At 45.6% G+C, this 23,939-nt stretch overlaps 1 protein-coding gene across 1 annotated transcript in view; it reads right to left on the bottom strand.

Annotated features, from left to right (window-relative positions):
* Nucleotides 1–23,939, bottom strand: part of LOC120022027 (cytoplasmic dynein 1 intermediate chain 1) — a 464,568-nt gene that overhangs the window by 93,653 nt on the left and 346,976 nt on the right. Inside the window, 5 exon segments of the mRNA XM_038965825.1 lie at nt 1,789–1,816; nt 1,818–1,915; nt 2,398–2,496; nt 3,000–3,181; nt 4,663–4,755. Of these exon segments, the coding sequence (XP_038821753.1) occupies nt 1,789–1,816; nt 1,818–1,915; nt 2,398–2,496; nt 3,000–3,181; nt 4,663–4,755 (500 nt within the window).

Below are 23,939 nucleotides of genomic sequence, written 5' to 3'. Positions count from 1 at the left end.
AAAATGTTGAACTTGTCCTTTAAAAAGGGGCACTCTGCAGTTGCTACATCCATTTTTGGACTTGAAGAATATAAGTTATACTCCATCAGAACCCAAAATATAAACTTGTTTAACAAAGTAAATGTAAACAAACACTAAAGAGCCTCAAAACATGGTTAAAACTATCATTTGGATGGTCAGTCCTTGCATCCATAGCTTTGTCTATGAATTTGAGAGTGGTTACATTTCTCCAGCACCATCCCTCAGCTTTTTACCAAAACAGTGGGGAAAATGCTTTGTTATTGTTCCAATTGCTGATTGCCACTTTAACTATGTGGACTATTTTAACTTCTCTTCAATACTCAGTTTATCACTGCCAAAAACAGAACATACACCTTATGTGGTTGTAAATTTGTATCTATGGTTGCTGTCAACTCCTCTCACAGCCGCCGATGCCATTGACGACACACACACATCATTACGCTATAGAAACCCATGTTGACAACAGAGTCAAGCTTTCAGACTACAATATGGAAGCAAAATGACTCCAGTAATCGTTGTAGCTGTATTGTAGTACTGTTATATCTACACCAGAACACTTAGGCATGAACATACATGAATAATAGTAGTGGAATAAAAGTGTCCTTTAAAATCCATTATCTCACAACTTCTACAACCCATTTCTACAGAAATATTAGCACTGTATGTGGTCTGCTAAAACATCTGCTAAATGGGGTACATTGGTCTGCTGTGCGGGAGTGGGTGGCTGTGCATGTGTCTGTCTGTGATTCTGTGTGTGAGTGTGTGTGTGAGCCTGTGACAGTGTGTGAGTCTATAACTCAGTGTGCGTGTGTGTGTGTGTGTGTGTGAGGTAGACTCTGGGCGTCGGAAACAGAGTCAAGCAGCACATGCGACTGGAGGATCCAACGTGGGTGGGTGAACACATGTGGCCTGCTGGATTAGGAAGTGGTAGGCCACATCTTTTTATTATGGAGATGTCTCTGTAATCCCCCTCTCTCTCTTAGGAGTGGGGAGGCCCTCTAACTTTCCTCCCCGGCCCTCAGTCGCCTCCCCATCACTCCCTCAAACACGCGCACACACACACACACACACACCTCAAAACTCGCCCTAGAGTCTATAATAATTAGCATCAGGACCAACCCGAAGGTATTTTCTGCACCAAAACCTCAGAATTTTTTAGTCACCAGTGAGCGAACATGTTCCGTAATATCATGTTCTGCCCAAGTAGGCCAAAGCCCAGGAACCCCTGAAGAACTCCCTGCTTTCATTAAATATCATTTCACTCCTTATTTTTTATCTCTGGTGTCATTGTCATCGTTGCAGCGGTGGAGTGGTGCGTCCTCCTAGTCTTAGGCCAGCATCCCAAATGGAACCCTATTCCCTTCATAGTGCACTACTTTTGGCCAGAGCCCTATGGGAGCCCTGGTCAAAAGTAGTGCACTATTTAGGGAATAGGGTACCATTTGGGACACATATTGCAGTAGCTCTACCCACATTCAGTTGTATCAGGCTGCCAGTTAAAACATGAATCAACTGGAGGGAAATATTGTAACTTTGTCAGATATTGGCAGGATACATAAAAAAAAGGTGCTTTGAAAACGTTTTTATTTTGGCTCTGTTGAGACCCAAAACACAATTCTAAATCAGACTGACATATACATCACACGAATCCAGTATCTGTATCCCGTGGGGAACAGTTATAGGTCATATCAACCTAGATCAGACACTTTGTGAATACAGGCCCTGTACTCAACAGATTTATAGACCTGTACCTGGGAGTGATTTTACCTGGCAGTGGAAGACATACTCAGGTGTTCTTGTTAAACTTCATGTTCCAGACCAGAGCTACACCGTCAGGCTCGTGAGGAGCATCCTCGTTGTTGTTGTTGTAGGACGCCACCAACAGCTCTGGGTACTGGGAAGGAAGAGGAAGGGGAGGAAAAAGAGAGGGAACAAGATCAAATAAAATGGAGAGATAGAGGAGCGGAAGGAAAAAGAGAGGGGACAAGATCAAATAAAATGGAGAGATAGAGGAGCGGAAGGAAAGACGGAAAATTAAAGGAGGATCAGGGGAGGAGGAAGAGGGTGGAGAGGAGGAAGAGGGTGGAGAGGGGGAAGAGGATGGAGAGGAGGAAGAGGGTGGAGAGGAGGAAGAAGATGGAGAGGACAGAAGCTAAAATACAATGATTGTCGAGTCAGTGATGACACACACAGACACATACACCCTCTGTCCAAAACACACACACGGGTACTTGCGGTGTAGGGTGAAGTTACACCTAAATGCTATTCTTGGGTCAGTTTAGCATTTTCCCCACTATTGATAAGGTTAGGATTGGGGAGGGGAAGCTGATCCTATAACTGTACATAGGGGAAACTTCACCCCAAAGCAGTCCTTACCTGAGGGGACCAGTCCAGACAGGTGATGACTCGATGTTTGGACCAGTGATTGTCATAGAACAACCTACTGAGGGACAGACTGGACCCGCCTTGTAATTCCTGTGGCCAATAGAAACAGGGGTCAAAGGTCACTGGGTGATGTCATTGTAAGTGAGGTCAAATGGGGTTTTGAGAGGATGATGACATCATGAGAAGGGCATGTGTTTGAAGAACAATGAGGAGTCACGTCCTGATTGACACCAAAGGCATTACTCCATGAGGCCATTAGCAGCCCCATAGGCATGCATACACACACCATGTTCCTTCTACAGACCTCACAACAGATAGACACACACATGCATACACACACCATGTTCCTTCTACAGACCTCACAACAGATAGACACACACATGCATACACACACACCATGTTCCTTCTACAGACCTCACAACAGATAGACACACACATGCATACACACACACCATGTTCCTTCTACAGACCTCACAACAGATAGACACACACATGCATACACACACCATGTTCCTTCTACAGACCTCACAACAGATAGACACACACATGCAAGCACACACACTCACCAAATACCCTTCACCTGAAACACACACACACGCACATTCTTACCCCTCCTTGTCATCCAGGTCTTGTCCGCTGTAGTCGAAGAAGATGTCTGAGTCCTGGGCCAGGGCTCTCTCCATCACCCTGATGCTACAGTCAAAGAAACTGAGGAACTCCTCTGATTTGAGGATCTGCTGCTTCTCTTCCTCTGTCAGCTCCCTGCAGGGGTAGCCTGACACACACACACACAGAGACATGAATACATACGCATGCAGGCACACAAGTATGCACAAGTACGCACGAGTACACCACACACACACACACACACACACACACACACAGGAAGAGGTCAAAATAGGTAAACAACAATATGCAGAGACACACACAACCCAAACACAGCCATCTGTGGTAGCCTGAGTCACAAATAAATAAACACACAACACTCACACTCTTAGAAATATAACTACACACTTGTCATGCCAAACACCCACCCATTCCCAAACTACTGCCCTGAACTGGCACTAAATACACTACAGTGAGTGTATACCCAAATAAACATGATTCAAACTCCACACACACAAAGACAACAGTCTGGTTGCAAATATATTCTGTCGATACACTACATCATTTAACAACTACAATAGTTCTAGATCATTACACCAAATCACTGCAGTCACTTCCATCAAGGAGAGAGTAAAGTCTTCGATACAATAAACTACCTCATACATCATAGTAGTAAATTACCAGCTGCAAAATAATTCACTTGGTAAATAATAAGAATAAGAATAAACAAAGTCCTCTGAGGTCCTCCTCCTCCCCTCCCCTCCTCCTCCTCCTCCCCTCCTCCTCCCCTCCCCCTCCCCTCCCCCTCCTCCCCTGTAATAATGGCGGGCCCAGTGAGATGCTGGTTGTGATGTCCCTCTGCATGATGTCATTTTGTCTATCCCTATGCAGTCCCCATTACAGGGCTGACTCTTTGATCTCAGACCACTTGATTCTCTGGGTTCTGTTTCTGACAACTCATAAGGACGACAAAGGGGTGATCAAAGTCAGGGTACACAGGAACCCTGGGCGTGTGTAAGGGTGTGAGTGTGCCTATATCTCTGTGTGTTTAAACAGGGCCAGCCCCTGGCCTCAACAAAGACGCATTCTACCCTCCTTAAGTGAAGTTATTTACTCCTTGCACCAGCCTTGCCTCACAAAGAATGCCCTCTCAGTCCCCCTCTCCGTCCCCCTCTCTGCACCCCTCTCCGTCCCCCTCTCAGTCTCCTCCGTTGTCTTTGAAGTCCGACAGAGGGGTCAAGTGACACGTTTTTAATCAGGTCTGACCCTCAGTGCCACGGGCCGATAAGCTGGACCTCGGCCACAGAGATTGGCATCCGATACGCCAGCGGGTGTCACACGCGAGTGACCGCTCACTCACGCTTCAACGGCTTTGTTTAGTGACAGTTTGACTGGAGATGTGGGAGATGAAAAGGCTAGTGCTAGGCTGAGGTCGTCTCCCAAATTACACCCTATTCCCTTTATAGTTCACTATTTTTGACCAGGGTCCATAGGTCTCTGGTCAAAAGCCATGCACTACGTAGGGAATAGGGTGCCATTTAGGATGCAAGCATTCCCTTCAGCTTAAACTAGAGTTGCCTTCAGCATTCCTTCATCTTTCCACGTCTTTACTGTAAATTATTTAATTACACCCAATCCCCCTCTTCTTACACTCTTTCGTCTCCTTGCTGTCCTCCTCTTCATGCTGGTCAGATTCTGGACCAGGCTTCAGCTCTGTGATCTCTTCATCCTCCTCTTCCTCCTCTGCAAAGAGAGAGAGAGAGAGACGGAAAAAAAAGAAGGTTTAGGAGGGGGGAGAGAGAGAGCGAGAGAGAGAGCGGTGGGAGAAAGCGAGAGAGAAGGAGACAGTGATGGACGGTAGAGAGGGAGAGAGAGATAAAGAGGGAGAGAGAGAGAGAGCGAGAAGGAGAGAGCAATGGGAGATAGAGGGAGAGTGTGAAAGCCATGTCATGTTAATCAGCAGCTGTTCCAAGCATCCCAAACTAACACCCCCCTCCTCTACACCTCCACCCCCCATCACACCACACCGGTTGCAGTATTTGTATACTAATACAGTACAGGTCAATTACGTTGTGGTTGGATTTTTTAAATTTATAACTTTGTATTATCGGCTGAGATACCACATAGAGCTATGAGAAAACACCTGACCAACCCCACTCCCTCCCAACATGATGACTAGTAACATTACCAACCCCACTCCCTCTCAACATGATGACTAGTAACATGACCAACCCCACTCCCTCTCAACATGATGACTAGTAACATGACCAACCCCACTCCCTCTCAACATGATGACTAGTAACATGACCAACCCCACTCCCTCTCAACATGATGACTAGTAACATGACCAACCCCACTCCCTCTCAACATGATGACTAGTAACATGGCCAACCCCACTCCCTCTCAACATGATGACTAGTAACATGGCCAACCCCACTCCCTCTCAACATGATGACTAGTAACATGACCAACCCCACTCCCTCTAAACATGATGACTAGTAACATGACCAACCCCACTCCCTCTCAACATGATGACTAGTAACATGACCAACCCCACTCCCTCCCAACATGATGACTAGTAACATGACCAACCCCACTCCCTCCCAACATGATGACTAGTAACATGACCAACCCCACTCCCTCTCAACATGATGACTAGTAACATGACCAACCCCACTCCCTCTCAACATGATGACTAGTAACATGGCCAACCCCACTCCCTCTCAACATGATGACTAGTAACATTACCAACCCCACTCCCTCTCAACATGATGACTAGTAACATGACCAACCCCACTCCCTCTCAACATGATGACTAGTAACATGACCAACCCCACTCCCTCTCAACATGATGACTAGTAACATGACCAACCCCACTCCCTCTCAACATGATGACTAGTAACATGACCAACCCCACTCCCTCTCAACATGATGACTAGTAACATGGCCAACCCCACTCCCTCTCAACATGATGACTAGTAACATGACCAACCCCACTCCCTCTAAACATGATGACTAGTAACATGACCAACCCCACTCCCTCTCAACATGATGACTAGTAACATGACCAACCCCACTCCCTCTCAACATGATGACTAGTAACATGACCAACCCCACTCCCTCCCAACATGATGACTAGTAACATGACCAACCCCACTCCCTCCCAACATGATGACTAGTAACATGACCAACCCCACTCCCTCTCAACATGATGACTAGTAACATGACCAACCCCACTCCCTCTCAACATGATGACTAGTAACATGACCAACCCCACTCCCTCTCAACATGATGACTAGTAACATGACCAACCCCACTCCCTCTCAACATGATGACTAGTAACATGACCAACCCCACTCCCTCTCAACATGATGACTAGTAACATGACCAACCCCACTCCCTCTCAACATGATGACTAGTAACATGACCAACCCCACTCCCTCTCAACATGATGACTAGTAACATGACCAACCCCACTCCCTCTCAACATGATGACTAGTAACATGACCAACCCCACTCCCTCTCAACATGATGACTAGTAACATGACCAACCCCACTCCCTCTCAACATGATGACTAGTAACATGACCAACCCCACTCCCTCTCAACATGATGACTAGTAACATGACCAACCCCACTCCCTCTCAACATGATGACTAGTAACATGACCAACCCCACTCCCTCTCAACATGATGACTAGTAACATGACCAACCCCACTCCCTCTCTACATGATGACTACTAACATGACCAACCCCACTCCCTCTCAACATGATGACTAGTAACATGACCAACCCCACTCCCTCTCTACATGATGACTAGTAACATGGCCAACCCCACTCCCTCTCTACATGATGACTACTAACATGACCAACCCCACTCAACATGACTAGTAACATGACCAACCTCACTCCCTCTCAACATGATGACTAGTAACATGACCAACCCCACTCCCTCCCATCACACAGGCCTTGAACCACATGGCCTGCACATGTGACTCCTCGTTCCTCATCAGATATTAAGTTAACACACACAGCAGGAAGTGCCTCTGAGTGGCGTGCATGCTCTTGACTCTGTTCTGACCTCTGACCTTGAGATCCAACGAACTCCTCTCACACTCCACCCTAACCTCGACCCCGTAATTATCCCTGACTCCCCCCGTTGAAGGGGGCAACAGAGGGGGTAACATCCACAGTCACCTGCCATTCTCCCCATTAGCCCCCTCTGCCTGCCCCCTTCCCCTCCCTCCTCCAGGCATGTGTTGGTAACCCCCTCCGCCCTCGCTCATCACCCTGGAAACAGATGGTGAGAAAGCCTCAAAAGACCCCTTAACACTCTACCAGGCACCTGTGGCTGCAAACGCGCAAACACACACACTATCTGCACGCCCACACACACCCAAATCCTCAGTGGGCTCGTTGTCACGTTGACCCCTGGGTTGGAGGTTAACTGGGTAGGGGTTGCGATGACAGTGGGCGCCCAGTTCACAGGAGGAAGTGTTTCCATCTCGCCAGACGTGTCACGTCTCACACGCTCAACACCAGTGTCGTTTGTTTTCAGGGGTGAGTGAGTGACTAAGTGAGTTATTGTGAGTGTGTGTATGACAGTTTGAGTACGCCCTAAGGCCTATTAAAATCACTGGCTCAAGAGCCTTGTTGACACCAAAATGTAGGCCTACTGCTTATTACCTCTGCTGCTCTGAACCTTCTAAACTTCTATACTTTTTTTGTAAATAAATAATATAATAAATAAATGATAACTGTGATTCCAAACACCAAAGATTACATATGATAACTGTGATTCCAAACACCAAAGATTACATATGATAACTGTGATTCCAAACACCAAATATTACATATGATAACTGTGATTAAATGTACTCCTCAGCCTGAATTGTCCCTAATTGCGCCAGCAAATAGCTAGCGTTTTGCAATGCGCTGACTGGTAATACTCTTCGGGAGGGCAGTAACGTGTGCTAGCAAGGCAGAGGTACCGAGTTTGCGCAAAGTATGGGCTGAATTGGGAGGAAGTGGTACTCGCTAAGCAAGCAGTGTGACGTTCTTTACAGTGGTGCCGTGACCCGGATCTACAGTTGCGTTCAGCTCAACACTGGGGTCGATGTTGAGGAAGTGTGAGGGGTGAGTGTAGCACATGGGAATGCGTGAAACTTTCTCCTCAGCCTGAAGTGTCCCTACTTGCGCCAGCGAATGGATAGCTTTTAGTGTGGCGCCTACTGGTGAGACACTTCAGGAGGGCAGTCACGTGTGTTAGCAAGGCAGTGTTCGCGCCAGGTATGGGCGGAATTGGAACTTGCTAAGCAAGCAGAGTGACGTCCCTTACATTAGCATGTACTAGATGTACGGACTGAACTGATGGTTCAACTCTCTAACCTGTGAAGAGACCATGCAGTTGCCATGATAACAACCTCCAGGACTTCCCTCTACCTTCTTCTTTCCATAAATCAAATCAAATCAAATTTATTTATATAGCCCTTCTTACATCAGCTGATATCTCAAAGTGCTGTACAGAAACCCAGCCTAAAACCCCAAACAGCAAGCAATGCAGGTGTAGAAGCACGGTGGCTAGGAAAAACTCCCTAGAAAGGCCAAAACCTAGGAAGAAACATAGAGAGGAACCAGGCTATGAGGGGTGGCCAGTCCTCTTCTGGCTGTGTCAGGTGGAGATTATAACAGAACATGGCCAAGATGTTCAAATGTTCATAAATTACCAGCATGGTCAAATAATAATAATCACAGTAGTTGTCGAGGGTGCAGCAAGTTAGCACCTCAGGAGTAAATGTCAGTTGGCTTTTCATAGCCGATCATTAAGAGTATCTCTACCGCTCCTGCAGTCTCTAGAGAGTTGAAAACAGCAGGTCTGGGACAGGTAGCACATCCGGTGAACAGGTCAGGGTTCCATAGCCGCAGGCAGAACAGTTGAAACTGGAGCAGCAGCACGGCCAGGTGGACTGGGGACAGCAAGGAGTCATCATGCCAGGTAGTCCTGAGGCATGGTCCTAGGGAGAAAGAGAGAATTAGAGAGAGCATATTTAAATTCACACAGGACATCATAGGCCCAATAGTCTATCCTCCACCATATCCTCTCTATAGGGTGCGTCTCAAATGGGACTCTATTCCCATAGGGCTCTGGTCAAAAGTAGTGCACTATAGGGAATAGGATGCTATTTGATATGCAGCCAGTCATTTGCTCCCAAGAAAAAAACACTTCAGAGTGAGGATGAAGGATGAGGATGGACCACTGATGCATTGGGGTCGGGTCCAACGGTGTGGTTTCTAGCTGAATGTGAGTTGCTCTCAGCCAAACAGCATCAACCCAACAGGGACCAGAGAGGGGAGACCAGGGAGGCAGGCCTAGACAGGCAGCCAGCCAAGCAGTCAGTCAGTCAGCCAAGCCAACCAGTCAGTCAGTCAGTCAGCCAAGCCAACCAGTCAGTCAGTCAAGCCAACTAGTCAGTCAATCAGTCAGTCAGCCAAGCCAAGCCGTCAGTCAGTCAGTCAGTCAGTCAAGCCAACCAGTCAGTCAGTCAGCCAAGCCAACCAGTCAGTCAGTCAGCCAAGCCAACCAGTCAGTCAGTCAGCCAAGCCAACCAGTCAGTCAGTCAGCCAAGCCAACCAACTAGTCAGTCAAGCCAACTAGTCAGTCAAGCCAACTAGTGAGTCAAGCCAACCAGTCAGTCAAGCCAACTAGTCAGTCAGTCAGTCAAGCCAACTAGTCAGTCAAGCCAACTAGTCAGTCAAGCCAACCAACCAGTCAGTCAAGCCAACCAGTCAGTCAGCCACTCTGTCACATAGGACAGCCAGGACAGACCGCCACAACTGACCGACTCACAGGCGGCTCTCTCTCAATTCGTCATCCATCTGTTTTCCCCTTTTGGTGGAGAGGTGTCCCACCAACACAGCCCTTTTAATGGGAGGGAGGGAGGGAGACCGGACTGGGTGTCGTCCCTTTGGGGTTATGATGGAGAATGGAGGGTAACAGAGAACGATAGAGAAGGACTGCATGGCCAACATCCCTGGGGTCTGTTGTGGGGAGAGGAGAGGGATTCGCTCCCAACCAAAACCCACTTTTGTGCTCAGGCACAACCTGACCTTACATGACCAGGACCGTGGTTGGAATGTGTGGTCATAGTAGGATGGTGCAGAGCTGTGCGACCGTACTGCAGAGCGGTCCGACTGACAACAGCTGACCACAGAGACTGGAGCGAGGCTTCAGTGATTCATAGCTGCCATGTCATGAGGCTTAACGACTGAAAACATCTTCCCATATGAAGGTACAGTACTGGAGATAGGTCAAAGGTCAAGGATGAAGCGAACAAATACAACTTTTCAGCTGCTCATTTTAATGGAGATTCTTCAAAGCTCAACATTGCTCCTCTTCTAAAACTTAGACAAGGCTATAATGTGGCACAAAAAATATAAAACACATACTCACCCACCCACACAGAGATACACATCCAGATACACATCCCCACACAGATACACATCCCCACATCCCCACACAGATACACATCCCCACACAGATACACATCCACACAGAGATACACATCCAGATACACATCCCCACACAGATACACATCCCCACACATCCACACAGATACACATCCACACAGAGATACACATCCAGATACACATCCCCACACAGATACACATCCCCACACAGATACACATCCACACACAGATACACATCCACACACAGATACACATCCACACACAGATACACATCCAGATACACATCTACACAGATACACATCCACACAGAGATACACATCCACACAGATACACATCCACACAGATACACATCCAGATACACATCCACACACAGATACACATCTAGATACACATCCACACACAGATACACATCCACACAGATACACATCCACACACAGATACACATCCACACACAGATACACATCCACACACAGATACACATCCACACAGAGATACACATCCACACACAGATACACAAAGCATCTTTATAATCCTGGAGCTTGGAGAGGTGAGAGAAAAAAAAGAAACAAAATGATTAAATGAAAACAGTCTCTATCCCTCCCTCCCTCTACCATATCATTCCAGTCACGGGATGCTTTCCCGTTCCACCTGGTGCTTAATACTGCTCGGTACCAGCGGGAACACACATTAACCAGGATCCACCCAGCCACTGATAGCGGGGGGGCTGGCTTGATGAAACTTGGCTTGGGGGCTCCTGTTTCTCTCCCAACCCCCTGGGGTAATGACATCCTCCATATCCCTGACATATCTCGCTGCTCAATCTCCCTCCGCTTCCTTCCTCACGCTGGCCCAGTCAATTCCGCCCAGCCCAGCGGCACATAGACCGACAGGCATCTCCATAGACACCTATAAGCGTATAGGACACTCAGCTCAACTCTGACGGGGTCGGGGTCCTTCTGAGTCCTAAGACATTGACAGCCCACGCTCTCTCCCCCCAGCCGTGGAGTATTTATTATTTAGATTAGCTTGCGCTAGCAGGCTAATTTCCAGCTTAATCATATGCTGGGGTTGAATGGGCCTGAGCTTTGTTAGCCATTATGTGTCTAACTCTACAGTGAATTATCTCAGATGAGTTGAAATTGGCCAATCCATTATGGAGGGAGAGAAAATAAACAGTAATTCAACAGCACTGTAAGGATCTTAGGAGCTGGACTCTCTGTGGAGAGCTGTGTGTATTAGACTCTGATTCCCACTGGCTGGATGGTTAAGTTGTAGCAGCTACATGTGGACAGTGTTACTATAGCATACAGGGGCTTAGGATAGTTAGATACGGCCTATGTTATGCTGTAGTGAGAGCTTCCCTCAAGCTACAGATACTACAGCCATGCCACCGGGTGTCACGGCATCAGATGTTTTAGAATTAGTCACAAATGGCATCCTATTCCATTTGTAGTGCACTACTTTTGACCAGGGCTCAGGTCAAAAGCAGTGCACTACTTAGGGAATAGGGTGCAATTTGGGACTCACACTTAGAATATATTCCAACGGGTAGCTAGAAAGAGATCAAAGATCCCCTTTTATTTTGTGTTGGCATGATACTGAAATGTGCCAGCTCACGCTCATCGCTGGGAGAATGAAGGCTGGTGTGGGTTGGCCTGTCTGCCTGTCTGTCTGCCTGCCTGTCTGCCTGCCTACCTGTGTGACTTGGAGAGGGTCCAGTGCTGTGTTAGAGACCGTGCCAGGGCCTGTACCATCGCTGACAGATGAGTGTTGGCACCTAGTGCATCCTGTGACACACTGAGATGTAAGGGCGGGAGCACACACACACACAATAACACAAACAAACATAAAGAAATACACACACACACACACACAATAACACAAACAAACAAAGAAATACACACACACACAATAACACAAACAAACATAAAGAAATACACACACAGGACAAGATGGCGTTAGACAGCAGGAGGATGACACTAGGCTTTCATCTACTGGTTTATTGGGCCAAGCTGCTGGTCCCTGTCCTCCGTAGAGAGGTGTCCTCCGTAGAGTGTGGATGTGTAGTATAGGGGAAAAGGGAGAGATAAGGACAAGAGTGGCAGCATCCCACGCACTGGGAATAACCCTTTAAATGAGAGCGAACACACACACAAACACAATTTTGGGGACTAACAATTGATTCCCAATCAAAATCCTATGTTCCCTAACCCTTAACCTTAACCCCTCAGATTTTTTGTTGGTTTAATATTCTTGTGAGGACATCTGGCACACACACATTCACACACACACACACACACACACACACACACACACACACACACACAGTGTAAGGAGCGGGGTTCTCCTCAGAAGCTGTGTGTTGAGCAGCGTGTAGACCACAACACAGGCTCTGCACTGACGAGTAGGAGGAGGCGACGAGCACTTGAAAGAGTCCTCTAATGTGGTCCTGGCACGAAACCCCTGTTCTGTTCTGACTGAGACAAACGCCTGTCTGATATCACACTATACTCATACTCAGAGGTTGTGTCCCAAATGCCAACCTATTCCCTATATAGATATAGTGCACTACTTTGGACCACAACCCACAGCACTATATAAAGAATAGGGTGCCATTTGGGACACACATGAGTATGAGTAGAATAATAGCCTCAGACTCTTACCACATCACATTCAACTGTCCAAATATTACAAATGGTCTGACCTGGGCTCTGTTACAGTGGGGGAATTCTACTAGTTTATTAACAACACCCAATGTGAACTCTGTGTGTGGAGTAAAATATCTCTCAAAAGAGCTTCAGTTAACAATACCTTCTTTTTCTTTTACGTGTAAGTGGACACAATACCATTTCCAGTCAATTCTGAAATATATATTTTTGCTTTTGTACTGTTTTGTACTCCTACAATGTAATCCTATGCATAATACAGGAAGCTCACAACATGTGTGTGTGTCAGTGGGGAGGAAAGCTCATAATAATGTCTGGGATGGAGTCACATGGAAACCACATCTTTGATACCATTCCATTTACTCCATTCCAGACATTATTATGAGCCGTCCTCCCCTCAGCAGCCTCCACTGGTGTGTGTGTGTGTGTGTGTGTGTGTGTAAGCGTGTTTGTGAGTGTTCACTCTGAGGGACAACATCTTTGTTTTTATGTTGAAAATAAAAGGCAAGCTGTGAAGTAAACTATACACTACCTGCTCTCTCTGTAAATCCTTCCTTATCACACATTGGGTGGGTGGCAGTGCTTTAGTTAACTTGGTAAAAATCCCTGTTCTCCTGCTCTGTGACATCTAACTCTGTGAAAAGAACATTCCTCTGGCTGTGTAATGGAAAAACTCAGTGATTTTGTTGTCCATCCTCCATGGGCTGCCTGCAACATAGTCATTAGTCATCATCATGACAAATGGGCCAAATCCCAAATTACACCCTATTCCTTATATAGTGCACTACTGTTGACCATTGCCCATAGGGCTCTGATCAAAAGTAGTGCACTATATAAGGAATAGGGGGCCATGTGGGACACAGACCTGAACCGATCGATCGCACTGTCTGTCCTTTTTCTACCAATCTGAAAAGGAGTGGTGCTGTCTGTGAGCCTGTGGCTGGCTGCGCTGAGACCTGCCTCCTCCCCTGAGATGTACAGCTCTCCCTGGGGTCTGGAAATATTCAGTGAAAAGGAGATAAAACTAGCTAAGATCCACTTTGAACACAGATAACATTCTCGGCCGCGCTGGTAACGTTTCAGGAAATTCTTCAACATAAAAAAAATAAATACAGAGAGCTACTCTTGCTTCTCATGTTGTCTGAATGTGTTCACAGTATGGTTGCAAATTTACCAAAATCTTCGGCAATTTTGGTAATTAACATAGCAAGAAGTATTTGTATATACTGTATATTTTGTCATTCTAAGTTTTTATTTGTAAATCATCTTATTTTATAATTTTAAATATTTTACATGTGATAAGGCCACACAAAGGGCCAGAGATAATTATAAATACCTGTGATAATCTAAAATACCCAAAAAGGCCACTTGATGTCTTCTGATAAAATTCTCCCCAAACATTTTAAGTTACCAAAATTCTGTCCATTTCCTGGTAAACTTCGAAAGATCCCTAGCAACCCTAGTTGAGAGTGGTAAAGTTCCCTAGTAACCCTTGTTCAGAGACATTCAAGAATTATTATTCTTACATAAATAATTCAATTATATCAACAATATTATTGTTTTCATGTTGATGTGATTTGAATAAATAAAGATTGTACAATTACAAAAGTCGAAAAGGTGAATGATTAAAAAAACAAATACACTGCAAAGAATCATTTGACAAATAGTTAATTTGTAATTAAAAAATCCTGAAAACATTGTATAAAACATTTTGTTTAATGTGAATTAAAACCTAAAATGTGTGCCGGTTGTCCAACTCAAAAGTGTTGAAATAATATACCAGTACAATTCTTACAATTACCTTTCATTGAAGTTGTCTTTTTCTACCAGATCACCTGTAAAGGTAATAACGATTTGCTTCTTTTCAATGTACTGATGAACAATGATAAAGTCTTAGAGGCAGACTAGACACTATACCATAATTAAGGGTCTTCAAGGAAGAGCAAAAAAAGTGCCGTGTCTCCAGCAGTGTCTACAGTCGGTCTCATAAAGTACATGTTTTATGGTAGTGGTAAAACAAGTAAACCATGCTGTACCCTGTATCATACTGTACGTTCATACACTCAACTAGATGTCAGTAGAGGGCATGGTGAAATGGTTAAACCATGCTGTACCCTGTATCATACTGTACGTTTATACACTCAACTAGATGTCAGGAGAGGGCAGGGTGAAACGGTTAAACCATGAATGGAGACAAATTTAATGAGACTATTGTTATGCATAATTAATTGCTTATGATTATCCCGCAATACTTGTATCACAGTCAATTGACAATATTTATCCACACTATCTAATAATATGGGTCATCGCTTAACTTCTTTGGGACAGAGGGGCAGTATTGAGTAGCTTGGATAAAAAGGTTCCCAGAGTAAATAACTGTTACTCAGTCCTAAAAGCAAGAATATGCATATAATTAGTAGATTTGGATAGAAAACACCCTGAAGTTTCTAAAACTGTTTGAATGATGTCTGTGAGTATAACAGAACTCATATGGCAGGTGAAAACCTGAGAAAAAATCCAACCAGGAAGTGGGAAATCTGAGGTTTGTAGTTTTTCAACTCTTTGCCTATCCAAGATAGTGGACATGTGGAGTAAAATTGGATAAGTATATTGTAATGGATCATTTTCAGTTGAAGTAATGAAAGGCCTATATACACACACTTTCTTTGCATGTGAATGGAGATCTAAGTTGGCCAAGCTAGACACGTTCTAGTCATTTACATATTAAAAATAAAGCAGGTGATCCTACCAATACGATATTGCACTTCCTAAGGCTTCCACTAGATGTCAACAGTCTTTAGAACCTTGTTTGATGCTTCTACTGTGAAGGAGGGGGGAATGGGAGCTGAATGAGTCAGAGGTCTGCCAGAGTGGCATGAGCTGGTCACGCACGTTCACGTGAGAGGTAGCTTGCGTTCCATTGCAATTCTACAGACAAAGGAATTCTCCGGTTGGAACATTATTGAAGATTTATGATAAAAACATCCTAAAGATTGATTCTATACTTAGTTTGACATGCTTCTACGAAATGTAATATGACTTTTCGTCTGAACTTTCGCCTGGACCTGCCCGCGCGTCGTCAGTTTGGATTGTGTACTAAACGCGCAAACAAAAAGGAGGTATTTGGACACAAATTATGGACTTTATCGAACAAATCAAACATTTATTGTGGAACTGGGATTCCTGGGAGTGCATTCTGATGAAGATCATCAAAGGTAAGTGAATATTTATAATGCTATTTCTGACTTTGTTGACTCCACAACATGGCGGATATCTGTATGGCTTGTTTGGGCCCTGAGCTGTACTCAGATTATTGCATGTTTTTTTTCGGTAAAGCTTTTTTGAAATCTGACACAGCGGTTGCATTAAGGAGAAGTTTATCTAAATTCCATGCATAACACTTGTATTTTCATCAACATTTATGATGAGTATTTCTGTAAATTGATGTGGCTCTCTGCAAAATCACCGGATGTTTTGGAAGCAAAACATTACTGAACGTAACGCGCCAATGTAAACTGAGATTTTTGGATATAAATATGAACTTTATCGTACAAAACATACATGTATTGTGTAACCTGAAGTCCTATGAGTGTCATCTGATGAAGATCATCAAAGGTTAGTGATTAATTGTATCTCTATTTCTGCTATTTGTGAAAAATGGCTGTGTTTTTCTGTGACTAGGTACTGACCTAACATAATTGTTTGGTGTGCTTTCGTCGTAAAGCCTTTTTGAATTCTGACACGTTGGCTGGATTCACAACAAGTGGAGCTTTAATTTGGTGTATTACATGTGTGATTTCATGAAAGTTTAAATTTTTATAGTCATTTATTTGAATTTGGCGCTCGGCATTTTCACTGGATGTTGGCCATGTGGGACGCTTGCGTCCCCCATATCCCAGAGAGGTTAAATACTAACACATAGAGAAACAGATAGTCTTATTTCACTAATCAGGCCTTCCCTCTTCCTTCCCACACTGACCCGCCAGTGACTACTGTGACAGTTCAGTAATAAACCTCCAGCATGCATCGCTAGGCATAGCGTCCTGGATCTAGCCTGGGTCTGGGACTCTTTCTGTGGGCTGAAGCTAGGCCTGTGGTGCCAGTGGACCTGGCAGCTTCCCAGAACCTCATCTTTAGGAGAGCCATCACGCCACGCCACACCATGCTCCCAGGCAAGCAGGCAGCGAGTGGCCACAGCACATGATTAAAACTCATGACTTCAAACTTTCCAAGCCTCCCTCCTGTCACATCCAGCCAGTCAACCACGAGCTCAACAGCCATGAGCTCAACTGACTTTTCAACACATCTCTGGTTAGAAAAAGGGGCCTAAATGCAGAATGTGTCATTTCAGGGATGTGGGTCCTACCTAGGACGTGTTGGAGGTACATATATGCTATCTTCATTTGAACACTTGCGAAATGCAAACTTGTAGTGCATTCAGGGTTTAACAAGGCTTCTAAAGTTAGTAAATTCCACTTTAAAAATGTCAGACTTGATCTGCTCTAATGAGAAATGTATCAACCCCTACAAAAATGTCCATTCATTAGAATCCATATAATACTTCACATTTTCTGTTGCTGTAGGATTATTTTCCTGCTGTGGCGAACTGGTCAAATTAATATTGAATATCTGTATTTTTTTAATATTGAATATCTGTAATATTGTATCCCATCTGCAATTATAATGAGTCAGACAGGGAGTTGCACCATTCATTGAGTGTGTTACCATTAATGTGTGAAATTATAGGTAGAAAAGAAAGTGAATGATATAGTCCCGTGTTGATCAATTGGTGGAGCATGTTGCTTGCAATGCCAGGGTTGTGGGTTCGATTCCCATGAGGGACCAGTATGACTATGTATACACTCACAACTGTAATTGGCTCTGGGTAAGAGCGTCTGATAAATGACAAAAATGGAAATGATGAGCCTATTGAGACGGTAAACAGAGAAGATTGAAACTACAAACGAATGCAGATATCGAGGAAAATAAAACCTTGGAGAGAAAACGTGCTTAAACAAACACACATTGACAACTGTATTTATCTAAGGGAAATTATATCTAAACAAAATGTGGTCTCATGATAATAACTTTATATTTGAAATGAATTACAAAACTGTTAGATCATATTACCATACTTCAACTTCAATTCAATGTGATTTACTGAAGACAATGTTTGTGTCAGTTTGGAGCACAGTCAGGTCTATGTACTTAGAGTGCTCCCTGCTGGTCAAAGTAAGTACAGCACATTATGATTCTGCCAAAAAAGCCATCTTGGGAACGTCAAATCTGTTAAATCCTATTGCTATGATTAGTTAAATAAAAACTAAAAACATATTTCCCTTTAATTTTATGTGGAGTCTCAATCCAACTGAGTTGTTGAAATTATCATAAAAAATACACAAAATATCACTCTAGAATGAAAGGGGATAACATATACCTGTGTGTATCTTTTTATACAAGCAACTGTCCACCCACCACAGTAAAATATATACCATCTAGCAGATGCTTCATCTAAAGCGACTTACAGTAGCGCATATGTAAGTCTTTTTTCGTCCCTCTCCTTGCCCGAACCAGGGACCCTCTGAACACACCAACAACCGTAACCTATGAAGCAGGTCTCCTGAGAGAAACCTATTGCTCCACAAAAGCAGCAGCACTTGCAGAACAAGGGAAACAACTACTTCAAGGTCTCAGAGCGAGTGACACCAACAATTGAAATGCAACTACCATGCACCACTATCTAGCTAGCCCTTTCACACCGGTCACACTTGCATCCATTTTCATATGGGTGGCCTCAGCAGGAATAGAATCCATGACAACTGGCAGAGAATGGAGTAGAGAGAGAGATAATAAAGTATAGAGAGGGATAATGAAGTATAGAGAATGGAGTAGAGAGAGATAATGAGGTAGAGAGAATGAAGTAAAGAGAATGAGGTAGAGAGAATGAAGTAGAGAGAATGAAGTAGAGAGAATGAAGTAGAGAGAATGAAGTAGAGAGAATGAAGTAGAGAGAATGAAGTAGAGAGAATGGGATAGAGAGAATAAAGTAGACAGAGAGAGATAATGAGGTAGAGAGAATGAAGTAGAGAGGATGAAGTAGAGAGAATGAGGTAGAGAGAATGAGGTAGAGAGAATGAAGTAGAGAGAATGAAGTAGAGAGAATGAGGTAGAGAGAATGAAGTAGAGAGAATGAAGTAGAGAGAATAGAGTAGACAGAGAGATAATGAAGTACCGAGAATGGAGTATAGAGAGTGTTACGCCCTGACCTTAGAGAGCCTTTTTATGTATCTAGTTGGTTTGGTCAGGGTGTGATTTGGGGTGGACATTCTATGTTTTGTTTTCTATGTTTCTTTATTTCTATGTTTTGGCCGGGTATGGTTCTCAATCAGGGACAGCTGTCGATCGTTGTCTCTGATTGGGAACCATACTTATGTAGCCCTTTTTCACTCCTTTCAGTGTGGGTAGTTAACTTTGTTTGTGGCACTATAGCCCTGTAAGCTTCACGGTTGTTTCTTTCGTTTGTTGTTTTGTTGGCGACATTTTAAATGAAAAGGAAAATGTACGCTGACTACGCTGCACTTTGGTCCACTAGCTTCCGGTTGGAGAAGGTCCAGTCCATCTACTTCTCTCCACCCAAGCTGTACAGTCACAGCAAGTCCTCTTCACCAGAAGCAATCCAGCTCCATCCCCCTGTGCGGCCACTGACCTCCTTCGGAATGTAGAGATGCTCTGGAAGATGGACACCTTCTCCAACCGGAAGCTACAGGAGGTCACCCGCTCAAAACATGACTCCTATGCATTAGACCTCCTGGAGAAGCGCACCACCACCACTGAACTGGATGGCTTTCAGAGGTACGCGACCCCACTGCTACGGGTGCCCAACCATCCTCTTCTGGCAACCACAACACGGGCTGTACTCCCACTACTGCGTGGAACGGAGCGACGCCTGGTGAAGAATCCTGAGCTTGCTGAAGTTCATAACCGGGAGATTCATAACCTTGTGAAGGCAGGCTATGTCACAAAAGTGACCGCTCATGAAGAGGGAAACCCACTCAGCGAATCCTGGTATCTCCCTCACCATGTTATCCAGCAACACGGTGGGAAGTACAGACTTGTCTTCAACTGTTCATTCCAAGCTGCTGGTCAAAGCCTGAATGACTGTCTACTCCCGGGACCAACCTTAGGTCCTTCCTTGCTCGGTGTCCTTCTCCGGTTCCGGCAGCACTCTACAGCCATCAGTGGAGACATCAAAGCCATGTTTCATCAGATTCGTCTACTGCCTTCCGACACCACACTGCTCCGGTTCATATGGCGAGATATGGAACGAGACGCAGAGCCCACCATCTATGAATGGCAAGTACTCCCATTTGGCACCACCTGCAGTCCTTGCTGTGCCATATACGCTCTGCAGAGACAAGCACGGGAGCACCCAGACAGTGACCCAGAAGTATGGGATTCAGTGGAAAATGCCTTCTATGTGGATAACTGCTTACAGAGCATCCCATCCACGGCTGAAGCGAAAGCACTCCTCGATAAAGTACGGAATCTCCTGTCCAAAGGGGGATTTGAGGTCCGACAGTGGGCGAGTAACAGAGCGGAGGTTATCCAGCACCTCCCGCCACAAGCTAGGTCCAGTAGCAGTGAACTCTGGCTATCGCAGTCTGGTGCTAACCCACAAGAGCCCACTCTAGGACTGAGATGGAGCTGCATACCGGATACCCTTGGGTACAAGCACCGCTCAGCCCTGAGTACCGAAACCCCCACTCTGCGCACCATCTATCGGACACTGGCCAGTCAATACGATCCCCTTGGGTATATCCTGCCATACACAACCCGGGCCAAAGTCTTAGTCCAGGACCTGTGGCAGACCAAGAGGGACTGGGATGAACCGATCCACCCGGCTGACCTAGTGGAACGATGGATCTGTTAGGAAACAGAGTTATCGGAGCTCTCTGAAGTCCAAATGCCAAGATGTTATGTACCACCCTGTGCTGACCAACTGGGATCATGCCTGGAATTGCATGTGTTCTGTGACGCTTCGGAGCGAGCTTATGGGGCGGTTTCCTATCTAAGAGTGGAGGATAAGGCAGGACACACCCATGTCTCCTTTGTCATGGCCAGGTCCAGGGTCGCACCCAAGAAGCAGTTGTCAATGCCTAGGCTGGAACTCAGTGCTGCCCTTTCCGGAGCCCAGTTGGCCTCTACCTTGCGAGCCGAGCTCACCTTGCCAATCCAAAGGGTCATCTACTGGAGTGATTCGACCACTGTATTGACCTGGCTCACATCGGAGTCCTGCAGGTATAAGGTGTTTGTCGGAACTCGCATTGCGGAAATCCAAGACCTGACAGAAGTCCAGGACTGGAGGTATGTTGATAGCATAAACAATCCTGCTGATGACGTTACTCGCGGTAAAACCCTTAAGGAACTGGCTCAACCCCATCGCTGGAGCTTGGGACCACCATTCTTGTCCCAACCAGAGAACGAGTGGCCGAAAGCCCCCAGGCGTGCGGCTCCTCCGCAACCAATTGAAGCTCATGAGTTAAGGAAGTCCGCCCAATGTTACAGCATCTCTACGGAACCAACAACAGGTCTCCCTGACCTAGCACAATCCCAAACACTGCCAGATCTGATCGCCGCCACAAACCAGACCTCAGATGGGGTGGCTTCTATACCCACCTCCCTCGCGGCAGAGACACTACTCCTCCAGCATGCACAAGCAGTTAGCTTCCTTGAGGAGCTAAAAGCTCTGAAAGCTGGTAGGGAAGTTGCTAAGGAGAGCCGTCTTCTCTCTCTCGCCCCAGAATATGATCAAATCCTTGGCGTGATCCGAGTCGGAGGGAGGCTGTGCCGAGCAGAAGTTTTGGACCCCGACGCTATCCACCCAATTATCCTTGACTCCAGACACCCTCTTACCAGGCTCCTCATCAAGAGTTATGATGAAAAGCTTCTCCACCCAGGGCCAGAGAGGGTCTATGGGGAGATGAGGCAGAAGTACTGGATACTTGGAGGACGAGGAGCCATTCGTAAGCACCAATACGCCTGCGTAGAATGTCAGAGATGGCGGGCCGGAGCCACTGTGCCCAAAATGGCAGATTTACCCCCTGCTCACTTGCGCCTTCTCAAACCACCCTTCTGGTCAACAGGAGTAGATTGCTTTGGCCCCTTGACGATCAAGCTAGGTCGTCGAGTGGAAAAGCGCTGGGGCATTCTATTCAAGTGTTTGACGACTAGGTGTGTCCACCTGGACCTACTGGAGAGTTTGGATACTGAAGCCTTCCTCATGGCCCTACGGCGGTTTATCTCCCAACGGGGGAAACCCTACGAGATCCTGGCTGTCAGAGGCACAAACTTCAAGGCAGGAGAAGCCAGGTTGGAGGAAGCCTTCCAAGCCATGGAACCCAGCCTTCAGGATCAGCTGATGGACCAACAAATCTTATTCAAATTTAACCCTCCAGGAGCTCCTCATTTTGGAGGAACATGGGAGCGAGAGATCAAATCTGTAAAGACGGCCTTACGAGTCGTCCTGGGGGACCAAACTGTCACTGAAACTGTCTTGCGGACCGTCCTGATAGAGGTGGAAGGGATATTGAACTCCAAACCCTTGGGATATCTCTCTGCAGATATCGCTGACCCCGATCCGGTTACACCGAATATGCTCTTGATGGGACGCCGAGATGCGTCACTTCCTCAAGCCATGTATGCTGATACCAACCTCTTTGGCAGACGCCGGTGGCGACACAGCCAGATCTTGGCTGACCATTTCTGGGCCCGATTCATTCGGGATTACCTACCAAGCCTACAGCACAGAGGGAAATGGCGGAGAGAAAATGGCCAGCCTGGAAACTGGCCAAGTAGTAATGGTGGTGGACCCTCAGCTGCCTCGAGCCTCCTGGCCGGTGGGACGTATCACTAAGACCATGCCTGGGATCGATGGTCGCGTTAGATCAGTGGAGATCCAGGTAAAGAACCGGACATATATTAGGCCAGTTGCTCGACTAATTCCTCTCCCTGAGATGACGGAGGACGGGAGCAATGAGCCTTTTTGAGGAGTGTGGAATTTAACAAATTTCCAGGGTGGCTGTAGAAAAGGCCCATGGAGTTGGTGGAATAATCCTTTAATTCATGGCCACTTACTCAGCTGGGCCAGAGCGCTTTAATTAGGTCAGGTGGCAATGACCGACAGATCTCATCCACATAAAAGGAGGAAAACGGCATCGCCTGATCTCGCTGCTTTCTCTTCCTTAACTCCGTCTGCTTGAGAAGTTCTGTGCGTCCATGAATCCACGTAAATCCACCGACTCTGTTACCTTTCATCTGAACTATCTGTTGCGATCGGGAGAGTGGGCTATCAGTTATTGTTTATAGTTATTATCGCGGAGCGCGGCTTGGAGCGCACGCTTCAAACATATTGTGTAATGTGAATTGTAAATGATCGCGGCCCTACGGATCCTCATAGGCCAATTATGCAATCGATATGGTTAATATGTAATTAAATGAATTACATGTACACATGAAGACAATTGAAAGAGTGAAATGAGAAACGTCATTGTTTGCTAACGGATCGACTTTGATATCAAACTAAAGGAGATTATAGATTGAATGACCATTCACTGTTTGTATTTATTTCATGATTTATGATAAATAGTTAAGAGCCTAAATGACTCACGGGTGATTACTATTGACTTCTTAATGAACTGGATTGTTGAATTCCCTAATTATGTTAATAATGAATGATTGTTATGATTTGATCTTTGTGATTATGAATTTGATTGGATACATGTTATTTTGTTTCCTT

The sequence above is a fragment of the Salvelinus namaycush genome, chromosome 27 (assembly GCF_016432855.1).
Source record: "Salvelinus namaycush isolate Seneca chromosome 27, SaNama_1.0, whole genome shotgun sequence".
Classification (NCBI taxonomy): domain Eukaryota; kingdom Metazoa; phylum Chordata; class Actinopteri; order Salmoniformes; family Salmonidae; genus Salvelinus; species Salvelinus namaycush.
The sequence above is the reverse complement of the archived record's forward strand: the minus strand, read 5'-3'. Positions and strand labels throughout refer to the sequence as shown.